Here is an 18,064-nt window from a genome sequence, read left to right as displayed (position 1 = left end):
GGCCAACCTGGTCTACAAGTCAAGTTTCAGGACAGTAAGGGCTATTACACAGAAAAAACCCTAAAAAAACCGCTTCAAAAACCCTAAACAAACAAATAAGCAAATAAATAAGTGAAGGGCACAGAGTTGAAGATCAGAAAAGCACTGCTGTTCCCTTGAATAACAGCTGCCTCTGGTACAATATCAGGGCAAGGATGTAATCAAGGGTTTTCTCTCAGCACCAGCTACCAAATCCTGACCCCACTGACTAAGGGAGGACCTGTGAAAAGTGCTAAGTAATAAACAAAGCAGGACCAGGTGTGGTGGCCCTTGCTCTTAATCCAAGCACTCTAAAGGCAGAGCTCTTTGAATTTGAGACCAGCCTGGTCTACACAATGAATACCAACCCAGCCAGGGAGAGTGAGGCAGTCTCAAAAACAAAATATAACCATAAAAGAAAAAGAAAAAAGAAAGGAAGGGAGTAAGTGGACCATTAAAATGGGTAAGTAACCATTAGCAAGCCTGATAACCCAATCCCTGGAACTCATGTCCTCTGATACCCACAAAGACAAAAATCCTAATAACTTTTTCTTAGGTAGTCTAGTCTACATGAATGCTAGGACAGCTAGGACCATGTAAGAATACCTTTTCTCAAAAAATAAATAAAATGAATTTTAAAAGTAAATAAATTAAGGGCCAGGATGATGGCCTATCAGTTAAGAACACTTGCTATTTGTTGGTGGCGCACACCTTTATTCCCAGTACTCGGGAGGGAGAGGCAGGTGGATCTCGGTGAGTTCCAGGCCAGCCTTGTCTACAGAGCTAGTTCCAGGACAGCCTCTACAGCAATACAGAAAAATCCTATCTCGAAAAACCAAAAAAGTAACAATAACTAATTTAAAAAAGATCTTTAACATGCACATTCATTAAAACCAATGGCACAAAGTCCAAGAGTTTTTTTTTTTTTTTTTGAGACAGGGTCTCACTATGTACCTCTTGCTGTCTTAGAATTCACTATGGAAATCAAGGTGGCCTCCAAGATTTATCTGCCTCTGCCTCCTGAGTGCTAAGATGAAGGTGTGTTAATACTATATCCAGCTCCACGAGAGTTTTAAGATGACCATCACAATTCCCAAATCCACATTACCTAACTATATATGCATGTATACATGTATGTTTGCACATTTTTGCATGCTTGTGGAAACCAGAGTTCATTGTCTGGTGTCTTCCTCAATCACTATTTTTTCCCCTCCATCACTCTTGAATGAACTTCATGCTTACTGATTTGGCTAGACTAGCTAGCCAATAAGTCCCAAAGATGCTCTTAGCTCTACCTCTTAATGCAGAGACTCTTGAAACATACCACTGCAGATCCATTTTTTACATGGGAAACTGGGGATTGAACTCAAGCACTTTACTCAATAAGCTATTTATCTAGCCCTCCCCTAGAAAATTTAAAGTACAATAAATACTTCCATTGTATTGTTAGAAACCTTGCCAATTGCAGCCTGCAACTTGGCCCAAACCTTCATTTTCCCTGGCAATGAAACTCCAACTGCCCTCAACCCCAATTCTCAAAACCAGGATCAACCTAAGCCCAGGATTTCAGAGATGAAACTCCCCATCTATTTCCCCTCTAATATTCCTTTCTGTACCGATTCTGTATATACCTCCAAATCCTGAGACGGTTCCTCTTCCACATTTTCTTCAGGCCCATCATTGGCCTCACTGTCATGAGATGAGGGTGTGTGAGAGGGGCTGGAAGGTACACCCAATAGCTGAGGGGGGAGGGAACGGAGCAGCTCTTCCAGGGGCAGTTCTCCCTCATGTCGAAGCAGTTCAATCTCTCGCCTCTGGGTCTCTGCATCATTGCCTTCCTGCTGTTCTTCAACCTCAATGGTCTCCTCATCATCCTCTTCTTCCTCTTGGGGTTGGAAGTCCCCATCTATAGCAGGAGAACAAGGTCACAAAGTCCACGGGCCCTGCAAGCCACAGGGTGGGTTTTTCAGCTCTGGAAAGGGCACTTGGGAAAAGTAACAGGACCAAAGAGCACACACACCTTCATCATCCAGCCGAGAAACAGGGGGTGGAGGACTGGATGCTGCTGAGGAAGAACCAAGACAAGGGGAGGAGCCAGCTTTGCTGGAGGACAGTGGCTGGTTAAGGCTCTGAGACAGAAGGTCTGAGTACTTCTCAGTTTGTCCCACAATGAAGTCCAGGTGCAGGTCCAAGGCCTTCTTACGTTTTTCTTCAAGCCGGGATTGTTGCTTGAATTGTACCACCTACCATAACCACAAAACACATCAGTCACCCATATATTCCATTATTTATATACTCTTTTAGCCAATTATTTAGGAATACTACATCTAGGCAGGCTTTTGGCCTGGTTATTCAGAAAGAAAACCTAAAATTCCTTAAAGGGCTTGTGATTTATACAACACTTCTAAAGAAACAAGAAACTTAATAAACATAAGGGAGATGGTCAATGTTGTTCTTTTGCTCCAGCTATTGCCTATGAAACACAAACATGAGACTCAGCACCCACGTGGAGTTTATTGATGGGGGAGGATAGCTGGTGGCCACCGAAAGCTGGAGGGGTGTGTGTGTGGTGCCTGCTTTAAAAGGGGGACTTGCCCATGAGTAACTGAGTCCCCTGTGCAACCAGGTACAGCGATGACATGGCTATGAGCGTCCCGCCCATCGTGGGGGGGGGGGTAGTCAGCAGACTGCTGGTTTCCAACAGTCAACCTAATATCAAGGAGCTGGAAAAGATTAACAAATCCATCTGAAGCTGGACCTTTAAAAAATAAAAAATAAAGCGAGCTGGCACTCATTTTAACCCCAGCACTTGGGAGGCAGAGGCAGATGGATCTCTGTGAATTAGAGGCCAGCCTGGTCTACAAAGTAAGTTCCAGAACAGCAGGGACTGTTTCACAGAGGAGCCCTGTCTCGAGAACAAAACAAAACAAAAAGTAGTTGAGTAGTGAGTATACACATATTGAGTCTCAATAGAGGCAAGCAGATCTGATTTCAAGCCCATCCTGATTTATAAAGTAAGTTCTAGAACAGCCAAGGTTACACAGAAAAACCAAACATAAACAAATAAAAATAGAGTATATGGGGCTGCCAGTGGAGCTCAGTGGAAACACACATGCCCAGCATGAACAAAGCCCTAGTTTGGGTGGGCAGGGTGTATCTTCTTTAACTACTAACAAGGCAAGCGGCAGCAATAGAAAGACCATGTGTGAATGGCCAAATATGTCAACCAACCTCAAAGAAAAAAATTCAAGCCAGGCGGTGGTGCAGCACACCTTTAATCCTAGCACTCAGGAGGCAGAGGCGGGCAGATCTCTGTGAGTTATAGAAACCAGCCTGGTCTACAGAGCGAGATTCAGGATAGCCAGGAATACAGGGAGAAACCCTATCTTAAAAACAAAACAAATAAAACAAAAAGCTTGGAGTCAAAGCACAAACTTAGCAGCACAAAACCCTGGCTTAATAAAATTAAAACCATAGATGGGTTTGGTGGCACACACCTTTAATCCCAGCACTCACAAGGCAGAGGCAGGCAGATCTCTGTGATCTGGAGGCCAGCCTTGTCTACAGAGTTCCAGAACAGCAAGGGCTAGGCAGAGAGACAGTATCTCAAAAAACCAAAACTAAAACAACAACAATAAGTAAAAACATGAGGCTGATAAAATGGCTTAGTAGGTAAAGGTACTTATCTCCATGACAACCTGAGTTCAAACCCAAGGACCCACAGAGTGAGAAAGAGAGAACCAACTCCCACAGGTTGTCCTCTGACCTCAACTAATCAGCTATGGCTTATGTACATATAACCATATGAATCTAAATAATTTAAATTTTTTAAAAGTGGGGCTGGGGGCTGGAGAGATGGCTCCATGCTTAAGAGCACTTAACTACTTTTGAAGAAGACGGGAGTTTAATTCTCAGCACCTACATCTGGCAGTTCACAGCTGCCTGTAAGTTCAGCTCCAAATCCAACACCTCTGACCTACAAGGCCACATCACATACTGATATACAGACATACATATAATTTTAAAATTATAAAAATGAAAGTCTTTTTAAGATTGGGACTAGAACCAGGTGGTGGCATACACCTTTATCCCCAGCACTTGGTAGGCAGAGGCAGGTGAGTTTCATTGACTTGAGGCCAGGCTGGTTTACAAAGCAAGTTTCAGGACAGCTGGACTGTTACACAGAGGAATCCTGTCTCAAAAAACAAACAAAATTCCCAAATATTGTGTATAAATGTTTGTTTTCATTTAATTGGACTTTGTTATATAAAATTAAATAAAAAATACTCTATAAAAAAAAAAAAAAAACAAAAACAAACAAAAAACTGGCTGGGACTAGACAGATGGATCAGAGGTTGAGATCATGGATCGTTCTTCCTGAGAATTTGAGTTTGGTTTCTAACACTTATATGAAGTAGCTTACAATACCTATAACTCCATTTTCCAGAGGTCCAACTTGCTCTGGCCTCTATGTGTACCTACAAGCATGTGATGCACATAAAATTCATAAAGGCACACACACATACAAAAATAAAACCGATAAACACATCTTCAAAAGAAAAGTTTCTACCTCTAGGCATAGTATCAAACACCTCGAATCTTCAACCTCTTGAGGTAGGAGATCTCATGGCTAGCCTGGTTTACACAGGGAGTTCTAGGCTAACCAGAGATAATGAGACTCTGTCTCCAAACAAACAAACAAGCAAGCAAACAAAAAGCCTAGGCAGAGTGGCTGAACCAGGATTTCTGTAAGTTGAAGGACAGTTTGACCTACATGAGTTCGAGGCCCATCCAGACTATAGTGAGACCTATCTCAAGCACACAAAGAAAGGGAGCAGGCAAGATGGCTCAATAACAAGTCTGATGGTCTGAATTCAATCCTCAGGACTCACATGGCAGAAACAGAAGACAGACTCCCATAAATTGTCCTTTAAGCTTCATGCTTCATGGTATGTGTCCCCAAACCCAAATACAGACACAATAAATAAATGCTAATAAAAAATTATTTTCTCCAATGCTGGATGTTGGTGGCACAGGCCTTTAAGCCCAGTACTTGGAAGGCAGAGGCAGGTGGATCTCTGCAAGCTAGAGGCCAGCCTGGTCTACAGAGTGAGTTCTAGGACAGGCTCCAAAGCTACAGAGAAATCTTGTCTCAAAAAACAAACAAAATTATTTTGGCCAAATAATTTCAAACTTAGGAGTTGTTAGATGGCACATTCTGAGAACTCAAGAGACTAAAGATGGCTCCATACCAGCACTGGTTACATAGGGAGACCCTGTCTCAAGAAGTATAAAGCAAACATTGCAGCCAGGAATGAAAACTGAAGAAACGATGAGTTCAAAACTAACCACCAAGATCTTTCTATAATCCAGCACTTGAGAGGAAACAGAAGCAAAAGGATCAGCCTCTGCTACATGATGACTTTGAAGCTAACCTGGTCTACATGAAAGCCTTGTTTCAAAAAAAAAAAAAAAAAAAAAAAAAAAAGATCAGAATAACAGAAGTTCAAGATTATCCTTAGCTACAAAGCAAAGTTGAGGCCAACATGAGTTATATAAATATAACACCCTGTCTCAAAACTGGAAGAAAAAGAAAGCCAACCTGTGAAATGAAGAAATACCCCTAATCTCAAACAATATAGTATGACAACTATTTATGAAGGAATTTTACACAATATGCTTCACAAATTCTTCATAGAAATATCTGAAATTCTTCTATCTGTTCATATGTCATATGCATTTCATATACTGGACTTGAGCATCTCCAGATCAGAGGCCATTAGGGAGTACTAGAACCAATCATACACAAAAAGGGAGAAGAGGACTTCAGAGATTCAACCCCAAAAGTACAAATGTATTTTGCAACTATAAGATAGATCAATGGAAGCTACTCCCAAAATTTTAACTGAGTAGTAGGAATAAAGGAAGCCAGGAATTCCTTCTTCCTTGTGACATTCAGTGGTAGAACGGTCCAATATATGGAGAAATGTCATAAAGAGCTGGAATTGCAGTATTTAGTTCCTCAGTAAACTTTGGTCAGCCCTATCAACATGCCTCCCTCTACCCTAGTCCAAGGCTATCCATTCCCTTTAGTCCAACCTCACTGCTTACCTTTTCCACATTGCTCCAGAACTGCCTAACATCCTTGGCCATGGTAGAAGCAATTCGGCGCAGCTTGGCCTGTTCTTCTCTCCGAGCTCTTTCCTCTTTTTGCCTCTGCTCTTCGTGGTGCCGGATTACCATACGTACCACCTATAGCAATAAAGACCCAGTGTAAGATCACTCAAGCTAAATCTCCTTGTCCATTCAATCAAAGACAAAGACAATCAAGGGCAAGAAAACCCAGATGTTACAGCTTGCCTCAAAATGTAGAAAGCAAAAGGGTTTATAATTTCATCTAGTCCCCTTCCACCTTTCAAGTAATTCACCCACTAAAGTTTCTTTTTCATTTTTTTTTTTTGGGGGGGGGGAGTGGAGGTGGGCAGGCAGGTGTTTAAGACAGGCTTTTCTGTGTAGCTCTGGCTGTCCTGGAATTTGTTCCATACACCAGGATGGCCTCAAACTTAAGAAATTTGCCTGCCTGTGTCCCTAGTGCTTACATTAAAAGTGTATGCTGCCACCACCACCTGGCTAACCATTAAGGTTTCAAATGCACACCTGTAAAAATTTGGACAGTACAGCAAACAGGACATACCTTTCGGGCTACACCTCGTTTCCATCGGCGCTCCTGAGCAAAGTCAGCAGAGAGCCACTGCATCTCTTCACACAGAAAGTCCCAATGGCTTTTAGAGCGGGGAGGCTCTGGCACTTTAGGTAGCCTTTTCAATGACCAGAATCCCTCCTTTCGAAGTTCAGCAATCCGAGTTTCAATTTCAGCTTCCTAGGGAGGGGGTAACTACATTGATCAAGAGTTCTTAGACATACAAGCCATCTCACTGCCATGGTTAAATTCCTGACTCCTGAATGGACTCTGTATTTTATGTTCTTACCAATTCTACAAGGTACTAGATTCTTTTGGCAGGTGGTATGGGGAATTACCTGGGAAATCCAATGAGTTTTATGAGATTATACAGCTAGGAAAGAATTGGGAATCAAAAATAGGTCTAGGGAGCCGAGTATGGTGACACCTGCCTTTAATCCCAGACCTTGGGAGGTAGAGGCAGATCTCTTTGAGTTCCAGGCCAACCCATTCTACATAGCAACTTCCAAACCAAACAGGTCTACATAGTGAGACCCCCATCTCAAAAAACAGAAACAAAAATGAAGACAAAATAAAAAACAAGCAATTAAGGCCAGGCATTGGTGGTGCATGCCTTTAGTCACACTACTCAGAAGGCAGAGGCAGGCGGATCTTTGTGAGTTCAAGTCCAGCCTGGTCTACAAATCTAGTTCCAGGACAGGATCCAAAGAAATACAGAGACACCCTGTCTGGAAAACAAAACAAACAAACAAAACAAAAAAACAAGCAATTAAATGTTGACATCTGACTTCCACATGCAAGTGCACACACACAAACTTATATACTTAGTACAAATGAAATAGTTATAAAAACTCAAGCCATGATTTCATGCTCTTTCTGTTGATTCATACAATCTCTGAAAATCCTGAAAAAAGGTGAAAATTGGGAAAAAACATACTCCAAGAGTTGTTTCACAGAGAGTACCTACTACCTTCTTAACTCTAAAGGAATTCTTGAGTTTCTCTGTGTAACAGCCCTGGCTGTCCTGGAACTCACTTTATAGACCAAGTGGCTTTGAACTCAGAGATCCATCTGCCACCACTGCCCTAAAGGAGTTCGTTTTCATTGTAAAAACCTGGGCAGTAGTAGTGCAGCACTCAAAAGGCAGAGACAGGCAGATCTCTGTCAGTTCTAGGCTAGCCTGATCAACAGAGTGAGTTCTAGGTTATGCTCCAAAGCTATAGAGAAACCCTGTCTCAAAAAAATAAATAAATAAATAAATAAAAAATAAAAAAAGATTTTGGTGCAATTTTATATAATTGTGTTTATTTATTTATTTATTTTTATTTTTATTTTTTTTTTTACACAGGGTTTCTCTGTGTAATAGCCCTGGCTGTCCTGAAATTCAATATAGACCAGGCTGGCCTCTTGAACTCACTGAGATCTGCCTGCCTCTGCCTCCCAAGTGCTGGGATTAAAAGTGTGTGCCACTACCAGTCAGCTGTGCTTGTTTTAAAAAAACACTACTTTGGGGGAGAAAGAGCTATAGCTTATACTCAGCAGGTAAAACACTCTCTATTTAATCTCCAGCATGGAGGGATTATATGACAAATAACAGATGGAGTACAAGTCACAAAAATTAATTTTAGAAAAACTTACTTTATTGGAAAAACACTGAAGATATATACAACCAGACTAATAACAGTTGCCAATAACAAAAAGTTCCCATTCTTAATAAAAGCTTCTGCAATTCATTAAACTTCTGATTAAGAACATTAAATCATTTGAAAATTTGTTTTTAACAAGTAGCTTTAAAAAAATTTAGAAAAGCTGGGCAGTGGTGGTGCACGCCTTTAGTCCCTGTGCTCCTGAGGCACAGGCAGGTGGATCTCTGTGAGTTCGAGACCAGACTGGTCTACAAGAGCTAGTTCCAGGACAGCTTCCAAAGTCACAGAGAAACCCTGTCTCAAAATAAACAAACAAACAAACAAACAAATAAATAAATTTCTTAAAACAAATCAAATGTGTGTTAACAGCTGTAATCCCAGAATTGTGGGTGTATCACAGCAAGTTACATACTTTTATGATTTAGGGCAGACTAAAGTTAAGATCCTACACCAAAAACTAAATAGAACAAATGCAGGGAGGTAGGGAGGGGGTAGAAAGAAGGAAAGGAGGAAGAAAAAAAAAGGACCAGGAGTAGTGCTATGGCCAGAACCCATGTAAAAGTAGAAAACTAACTCTACAAAATTGTCCTCTTGAGCAACACATGTGTGATACAACATGCACCCACACACATCATGTATTTGTGTGAACATAGTAAATAATAATTGAAAGAATTAGGCTGGGTAGAGGTAGCCCACTCCTTCAGTTCCAGCACTCAAGAAACAGAGGCAGCAGGGTGTTGGTGGCACACGCCTCTAGTCCCAGTTCTCGGGAAGCAGAAGCAGATGGATCTCTGAGACCAGCCTGGTCAACAGAGCTAGTTCCAGGACAGGCTCCAAAACAATACAGAGAAACCCTCTCTCAGGAAAAAAAAAAAAAAAAACAACTAAATTTTTTTTTGGAAGAAATATGTATTTACTTTCTTGGCATTTCAGAGTAGGATTTCTCTGTAAACCCCTGGCTGTCCTAGAACTCACTTTGTAGACCAGACTGTCATCAAACTCACAGAGATCCACATGCTTCTGCCTCCTGAGTGCTGGGATTCAAGGAGTATGACACCACCATCTAGCCTAATTTTTTCAATTATTATTTACTTTTTTTTTTTAAAAGACACCATTGTAAAAAACAAAACAAAACAAAAAAAAAAAAAAAAAAAAAAAAAAAAAAAGACACCACTGTACATAGTAAGGCTGGCCCTGAACTCATGATCCCTTTTCTACCTCCTAGTGTAGAGATTAAAAGTGAGAGCCACCACACCTGCCTAATTCTTCCTTTAAGTCTGGTAACAGTACTTAGTGGTTGAGAATTTGCCTAGTATATACACAAAGGCTTGAGTTCAATCCCCAGAGCAGTAAAAAGAGAAAACAGATACTCCTATTCTGAAAAACAAAAATCAAAACTAGGGTATAACCCAGTGATAACAACACTTGCCTACAGCTGGAAAAATGGCTCAGTGATTAAGAGAACTTGTTCTTGCTGAAGACCTGAGTTTGATACTCCACCACAGTAGCTCATAACTGACAGTTCCAGAGGATCAGATGTCCTCTTCTGAACACCAGGAGGACCAGGCATGGATGTAATACATACATACATGTAGGCAAGATATATATACAAAAATTAAATTAACCTTTAAAAAAAAAGTGTATACTAGCCTCAGTTTAGATTGAAAGAAAGAAGGAAGGTTGGTCACTTTCTTTTGCATATATATGAGTGGTTTGCCTAGTGCACATAAAGGCAAGAGAGAACTGGATTCCCTGCAACTACCTTATAAACAGCTATAAGCTACCATGTGGCAACTAGGAATTGAACCCAGGGTCCTCTGGAAAACTAGCCAGTGCTCTAAACTACAGAACCATTTCTCCAGCCCTCAAAGAAAGGGAAGGAGGGAGAGGGGTTGCTTTACTTCAAGCAACATACTCAAGACAAAGAAGGAATCCATACCCTAAATTAATGGTAAAAACAAAGACACAAAATACCCATGGGATACTAGAGTTAAGACAGACAACTGCCATGAATCTTCATGGACCTTCCCAATACATACATGTTTAGCTTGTTCTGCGATTTCTGCATGGCTCTTCTCCCACTTTGGGCCCTTGTTGACCAGGTCAGCAGCCTGGGATAAGCTGAACCCCTCCAGAGGAACTGTAGTACCATCTGGTGGGCCTGGAGGTCCATCCAGAGAGGAATCTTGAGCAATATGTTGGGGGGAGATGCCACCTGCCCCACTAGAAGCTGGAGAACTAGATGAGGCAGGGGACACAGGATTGCTGCCTGTCATGCCGTCCGACACCATCTAAAAAAGGGGGAAATGATTGAGAAGATGCTGAACATTGTGCTAATACATTTTCTTTCTATTCCATTTCACAACAAAAAAACTTGTAGAATAAGGTATCATTTTCATTTTTATCAACACACTTTGTTGGTTTGTTTTCTTTTGGGGTGGTGGTAGTTAAAGACAAGGTCTTACTATGTGCCCAGTTTGGCCTGGGACTTACAATCCACCTCCTAAGTGTTAGATTAATAGGCTAGTATCACCATAACAGGCTTGGAAATGATTAAAGTAATTGAAATAATAGAACCAAATTCCTAGTAGATATCTGATATGCAAGATATACACGATGATACAAATAACTAAATTCAATACTGCTATTACATGGCTAGAAGTACAGCTCTCAAAAACAAAAATTTGTTTTACAAGACTACTACAGTGCATGATTTCTTTTGCTCTTTTTTTTTTGAAACAGTCTTAATATGTAGACACAGAGATGGACTATCTCTGTCTCATGAGTGCTGTGATCAAAAGCATGCTATGATTTCAAATTTAAAGGTTCTTTTAAAAGTTTGCTTCTCTCTCTTTTTTTTTTTGTTTGTTTGTTTGTTTGTTTTTAGAAACAGGGTTTCTCTGTGAAACAGTCCTGGATGTCCTAGAATTCACTCTGTAGACCACTCTGACCTCTAACTCATAGACACCTGCCTGGGATTAAAGGCATGCTCTACCACAGCCAGGGGAACCTTGAGTTTACTCACATAAAGTAAGAAGTAATTACAGCAGATTCACCTATGTAATAAATTAGAATTTCAAATAATAGAAAAAAAAAAAGGCCCTGAAATCTCTTCACTGAAGATACAGGGGATGGAACTAAATACTGTTCTCAAATACTAAAACATTACTTTACACAGTATAAAAGCAATAATTGAAAACAACGTCCCAGCCAGGCAGTGGTGTCACATGACCTTAATCCTAGCACCCAGGAGGCAGCAGAAGACAGATCTCTGAGTTCAAGGCCAGCCTAGTCTACAGAGGGAGTTACAGGACAGCCAGGGATACAGAGCAACAAAAAAGAAAACCAAACAAATCCCACTGAAATATGGCAAATGAACTCATTCATAAAATTCACTACAAAACCAACATCTCAGAGAGCTTCAAACTCCTACTCCAGCAAAATGATTCAAGACTACATATCAAAATTTCCTGGAAACTAAGGAAATTCTAAGTATCAAATCCATTGAAGCAATGACAAAAGTGCTTACTTATCTGGATTGTGCAAAGCTCTGTACTTAACTCCCAGCAACATATCTGAAAGCCCAAAGGGATATGGCTCAATAGTAAAGAGTTTGCCTTAGCCTGCACAAGGCCCTAAGTTCAAAGCCAACCACAACAAATGAACCAACTGAATTACCCAAAGGGGTACAGGTCTACAATCCTAGGATTCAGGAGGCTGGGGGATATTAGGAAACTCACAATTCCCTCTCCTTCCTTTTTAGACAGGGTCACATGTACCTCAGGTAAACCTGGAACTCCCTATGTAGCTGAGAATGACCTCAACTTCTGATCATACTGCTTCCACCTTTCAAAGTGCTGGGATTACAAGTATGTTATCACCATATACTATATATACAGTACTGGGAATCAACCCAGGGGCCAACCCTGAGCCTTCTGCATGACACGAACTGTACCAAATAAGCTAAACCCAAGCTCCACTAGAAGCTCTGACTTATTAAAAGGGAAAAAAAGCCTATTAAATGCAAATGAAGATCTAATTAATTTAAAAAGCCAAACTTATTCCCCCACTACACATTCCCACAGTACAAGGAAAGAAATAATGTCTCACTTATGGCTTACCCTATTGTAGTTCCTAATGAAGTTAAATTATTCTCAAAGCCTAAGGTCTTAGAAGCATTTTGCCAAGTTTCCATTTCTAGCCTAGCCTAATTCAACCACTTTAAGAAACACCTGCATCTTTTCCCCCCCCTTTTTAAAGACAGGGTCTCACTATGCATGTACTCTTAACTGGTCTGGGAATCATTAAATAGACCAGACTGGCCTAGATCTATAGAGATCTGCCTGTCTCTGCCTCTGAGTGCTATGATTAAAGGCATGTGCCACCATATCCCTCCAGACCTGCACTCTTGGAAATCAACATTATTATTATTATGTGAAGCAGAAATTAAGTATCTAAAGCCAGGCATTTTAGTACAAGCCTTTAATAACAACACTTGGGAGGCAGAAACAAATGGATCCAAATTCAAGGCCAGCCTGGTCTACAGAGTATGTTCCAGGACAGTACACAGAAAAACTGTTTTGAAAAAAACAAATTAAAAAAGGAGGAGTGCTCACTTTGACAGCACATATACTAAAAAAAGGAAAAGGAAGAAGAGGAAGAGAAGGAGGAGAAGAAGATATCGAACAGGCTTGACATGTTATAGCCCAATGTATCTGAAAACTAAACAAAATCCAATCTCAACTGCAACACCACTTCTGTCTGAAAACCTAGTCCATTGGTCCACCGAAAATAAGCCATGGAACCCTCCCCACTTTCAAACCTGTGTCTGTAGGATTGGGAGCTGAGGATGAGCAGGGGAGGGGCTGCTCTGCATGGTCCCACTCCCAGGCTCCTTGCTGGATGCCTGAAGAATGACTGGGTTATTATCACCACTGCTGCAGGCCGAGGGGCTGGTGTCCGGCTGCAGGGCATGCTGGGAGCTGGCCTCATTCTGGGCCACCAGCCACCGGGACCTGCCTTCCAGGGCCCGGGGCCCACCAGGGCGTCCCAGCCTCCGCTCAGGTTCACCAACCTCTGGAGCACCTATGGTTGGATTAAAAAAAAAAAAAAAAAAAAAAAAAAAAAAGTAAAAATAAAATTAAAAACTATTAAAAGAGTTGTTTATTTTTTGAGACAGATAGGGTCTTACTACATCATCCAGGCTGGCCTGGGAAGAATTATCCTCTTGCCTCAGCCTCCTAAATGCTGAGGTTAAGAACTGTTGCCAGGAACAGGGAGATAGCTCAGTTGGTTGAGTGCGCACCTAGCACACATAAAACACGTGTTCAATCTCCAACAAAGCATAAAACCAACAGGGTGGCATAAACCTTCAATACCAAAGCTTGGAAGGTAAAGGCAGAAAGATCACAAGTTCAAGTTCATCCCTGGTTACACAGTTGGTGTAAGACCCTATCTCCCCATGTTTCTTGAGCATTTGCTATGTGTCAAACACTTGGAAGTACTTGCTTAGCTAGAAGAGGCAGAACATATTTGGAAAACTAGGGTAAAGAGGATTGTTTGAATCCAGGCATTCCAGAATAGCCTCAGCCACATAACGAAATCTCCTTTCAAAAGAAGAAATATGCTGGGCAGTAGTGGCACACACCAGAGGTAGAAGTAGGTGGATCTCTGTGAGTTTAAGGCCAGCCTGGTCTACAGAGTGAATTCCAGGACAGCCAGGGCTCTGCAGAGACCCAGCACTAAAGAAGACAGAACAAACCTCTGAAGAACATTGTACTCTCAGTACTCTCCCTGGTAATGCTGAGATTCCATTGTTATACCACCATGGTCAAATCCCCAATGAAAACACATGCAAAGACTTGAAGTTTTCCAGACCAAAAATTCACAAATAACTATTCTCTCATTATCTCATACTATTTCCCCATTAACATAATCACAAAATTTTATCTGAAGGTGGCTCACCTGTGTGAGCAGAGACCACACCCCCTGTGAAACTCTGCACTTCCACGGTGCCTTGCTGTAATGAGGGAAATCACACCTAAAACAGTAGAGAAAGGAGTAGTGAAGGACAAATCCACATATCAATACCCATCTCAGAGCATTATACCAGCTTTCTGAGACTTAAAAATACTGCCAAAGACAGTTCATATAATAGCAGTAGGAAAAGCTCATGCTTCAGAAAAATAAAACAAACTTGGTCAGGCTGTAGTAGCTCAATGAGGCCCTGGGGGAATGTCTAGAGATGCCTCGTGATTCAGTGTTTACTCCTCCTGCACAGGTCCTAGTTTCGGTTCCCAGCATCCACATGGCAGCTCACAACTGCTGTTAACTCCAGTTGCAGTGGTTCCGACGCCCTCTTCTGGCCTGTTCGAACACCTGGCATGCATGTGGTGAACACAGGTATTCACAAACACAGGCAAAAGTAAAATACTTTTTTTTTTTTTTAAAGTAATGACAGGCTATTTTGTCACACGCCTTTGATACCAGCACTCCCGAGGCAGAAGCAGGTTAATCTCTGTGAGTTCGAGGTCAGCCTGATCTATAGAGTTCCAGGCCATCCTCCAAATAAAGCTACACAGAGACCTGTCTCGAAAAGAAAAAAAAAAAAAATAATGGCAACAAAAACAATTCCTGTTTTGTTTAGAGAATTTCACAGGGTTGTACATTCTGGCTGGATAAGAGCAGAGAGGAAAGGAAACTAACAAAAAGTTTTAAAAGATAAAGTACTTTAAATTCCAAACACCAAATGAAGGAAAGAAACCTGACATTCACAAAGCCTGCTGGATGTCTGATTGCCTGCTTGCCTTTTCAGTGAGGACTTAACAGGAATGAGGGTGGAGTTCCCCAAAACAAAAAGCAAATAGTTGGTCACAGAAAAGGATCCTTCGAAATCTGTACACGCGGGATGAAACATCCAAGAACTTTATAGAGCTTTTTAAGCCTACGTAAGTAAGGAAGTCTCCAACGAGAGCCATGCTCCGGAAACAAGCAGGGTTAAACTATACAAGGCCCGGAAGTATTTGCCGGGTTAACTCCTAATCTATGTGCAGTGCTGCCTTGATTCACCGTCCACACTCCAGTCACGAGAGTAGGTAGGTCCAAATCCAAGATGCCTGAACTGTTGACCCTGGTCTTCATTACGGTCTCCTAAGACTTCTCAGTGGGTTGACCCAGAATGACCCCCGACCTCGGCCCAAGCTTTCACGGTAGCCCCGCCCCCTCCAGCTCGCCCACCCCACCCAACGTGCGCGCCAGGCTGGGGGGAGGGGCCCGCGCGTGCGCGGCTGGAGGCGGAGTGATCCGGCAGCGCGCACGGCCTGGGGGGGTTCCCGCCAGAACCCAAAACCATAGACTGGGTCGCAGGACTCGGAAGTCCGCTTCCGCGACCGTCAGCGCCCTCACATCAACAGACCGCAAAGGGCTGAGGAAGAAAGGGTTCACGCGCCAAGCCTGGGTCTCTAAATGGATTATGGTGGGCATGCGCCCGGACTGTTCGTCTCATGCACCCTTTCCTCTTCCTCTCCCCTGAGGGGAGGCAGGTTGGTGGGCGGGCAGAAGCGCACCTGGGTCCGTCCTCTCGGGGTTTGTTCGCTCACGCACGCGTGCGCAGAAGGGCAGGAGGGCAAGGAAGACGCGCTGAGACCAGACGCCACCCCGCCTGACACCCCCCGCTTTGGTCTCTATGGGCGCGCGCAGGCAGCCTCGCTCACCGGCCCCAGGGCCCCGGCTGAAGGTGCGCGCGCAGCACCCCGGGAAGGTGGGAAAAGGCACTAGGAGATGCGCGCGCAGTCACCCGTCAGGGGAGGGGGAACTGTGAAGCCTCCGCCATCTTGTCTCCCTCTCCTTACCTGCGTCCTCGGGGGCGTGCTCACCACCCCCCTCCCGCCGAGGAGGGGGGAGGGCCCCCTCTTGGTCGCCGCCTTCACCGCTTTAAATTCCCCTGAGGGCCGCAGCTAGAGCCGCCCCCGTGCCCCCACCGCGTCTAGTCCCGCCACGGAGAGGCGATCAGTAAGTTGGAGAAAAAGGAGACGCTACTCCCAGCGACTTCGCCGCCGCCGCCGCTGCTCCCGAGGCCTCACCAAAATGGCCGCCGCCTTCTCGGCCGCCACCGCCACTACCACCACTACCACCACCAAGGCTCGTTATCGCTACCGCCGGAGCGGCCCGTCTTCTCGCGATACACAGTAACTGGAGGCTGGAGGGGCGGGTAGGCTCGCGTGCCAGCGTAGGGCTCTTGTCTGGAGCGCAAAGCAAGATGGGAGTTGTAGTCAATTCCCGGGTTCCGCGCTTCCTAGGCACGCTTCGTCGGATCTGAAACCACGGAAAGTCGTGTTGCATTGAAGCTGTACAGTGGGAATATTCTTTGGCAGGTTTTATGTTTGCAGATCAGCCAGTGAAATGAAACAAATCAGTTTTGGAGCCTGAGCCGCCAGTTGCTCTATTTTTTTAAAGACAAGGTCTCACATTGTAGCTGTGGCAGACTTGGATTCGACAAGTAGATCCGGCTAACCTTAAACTCATCAGAGATGCTCCTGCAGAGAGAACTCCCCCCCCCCAACTTTTGTGCAGTTGATGTGCAGGTTTTCCACATTAAGGATCCTTTTGAGAGGCTGGGAAGATGGCTCAGCAATTAAGAATATTTATTGACTGTTTCCTCTTCCAGAGGACCCAGGTTCTATTTCCAGCACTCAAAGCAGCTCATAACCATTTGTAACTCCCCGGTTCCAGGGAATCAGACACCTCTTCTGACCTTAGAGGGCACTGCATGAACACGATGCACAGACTTACATGCAAGTAAAATATCCATATACATCAAATAAAAAATCCTTAAAAAAAAAAATAAGTGTTTTGGAGAATCTGATACTCCTTTCCCATTTTAAGGACCTGTTTATTGTTAGAAACAGTTTCAAGAAATATCTTGAGCCCTTGGTTACATATCAAGACCCTTCCCCAAAACATAACAAATCAGACAGACATGCTCCCAGCAATTGTGGATAGTGGGGAAAGATTCTTTACAGCTAGGCATGAATGTATATGCTTATAATCCCAGTAGATACTGGTAGAGGCCAGCCTGGGTGTTGCATACTTGGTATGTACACATACACACACACAACACACATGCCTAGTTAATATTCTAAAGTTCAAAGATGATGTCTTTTAAAAGCCATGTATATAGCTATTCAGTAAGTATATGTTTGCCTTTTTTGAAGTTAGGGCTCTTAAAGTTTTGTGGGTTTTTGTTTTGAGAAAATTACAGAGGTAGGGCTGGAGAGATGGTTCAGTGGTTAAGACTGGCTGCTCTTCCGGAGAACCTGGGATATGATTCCCAGCCAGACATGGAAGCTCCTAAGAGTCTCTAACTCCAGTCTCAGGGATCTAACACCCTCTTCTGATGCACAGACACAGGCAAACATTCATAAAATAAAAATAAAATCTCAAATTACAGAGGTAATATTTACTTTTATAAAAATAAAGTCTAATATGAATTATCAGCAAAACCTTCCCCTCTTCCAGGCTGTGGTAATGTGCACCTTTTATCCCAGCAGAGGCAGGTGGATCCCTGTGAGTTCGAGTCCAGGCTCTTCTACAAAGAGTTACAGGACAGCCAGGACTGTTATACAGAAAAACCCTTCTCACATGTTCTCAGTGCCCTGCCCAAAAGTAATCAATGTTGACTCCCTTATTTAAATGATACCAT

General features: G+C 43.0%; 1 protein-coding gene and 1 non-coding gene across 3 annotated transcripts in view; both read right to left on the bottom strand.

The window, feature by feature from the left end:
* Srcap (Snf2 related CREBBP activator protein) overlaps positions 1-16,667 on the bottom strand; it is a 52,088-nt gene extending 35,421 nt beyond the window's left edge. Inside the window, exons 1-8 of one of the 2 annotated variants that reach the window (XM_051193058.1) lie at positions 15,930-16,667; positions 14,329-14,404; positions 13,187-13,449; positions 10,404-10,655; positions 6,713-6,898; positions 6,130-6,270; positions 2,039-2,261; positions 1,650-1,924 (exon numbers count right to left, since the gene is read on the bottom strand). In XM_051193058.1, the coding sequence (XP_051049015.1) occupies positions 1,650-1,924; positions 2,039-2,261; positions 6,130-6,270; positions 6,713-6,898; positions 10,404-10,655; positions 13,187-13,240 (1,131 nt within the window). In that variant the 5' untranslated portion in view covers positions 13,241-13,449; positions 14,329-14,404; positions 15,930-16,667. The remainder of the gene's footprint in view (positions 1-1,649; positions 1,925-2,038; positions 2,262-6,129; positions 6,271-6,712; positions 6,899-10,403; positions 10,656-13,186; positions 13,450-14,328; positions 14,405-15,929) is intronic. The other variant, XM_051193057.1, reaches the window with a different exon arrangement.
* Positions 146-275, bottom strand: LOC127228968 (small nucleolar RNA SNORA30/SNORA37 family). The gene has a single exon (XR_007835066.1). It is a non-coding gene; the product is annotated as a small nucleolar RNA SNORA30/SNORA37 family (small nucleolar RNA).
* Positions 16,668-18,064: the final 1,397 nt, after the last annotated feature.

The sequence above is a fragment of the Phodopus roborovskii genome, unplaced genomic scaffold, assembly GCF_943737965.1.
Source record: "Phodopus roborovskii unplaced genomic scaffold, PHOROB, whole genome shotgun sequence".
In the NCBI taxonomy this organism is placed as follows: domain Eukaryota; kingdom Metazoa; phylum Chordata; class Mammalia; order Rodentia; family Cricetidae; genus Phodopus; species Phodopus roborovskii.
This window is presented reverse-complemented; position numbering and strand designations above follow the sequence as displayed.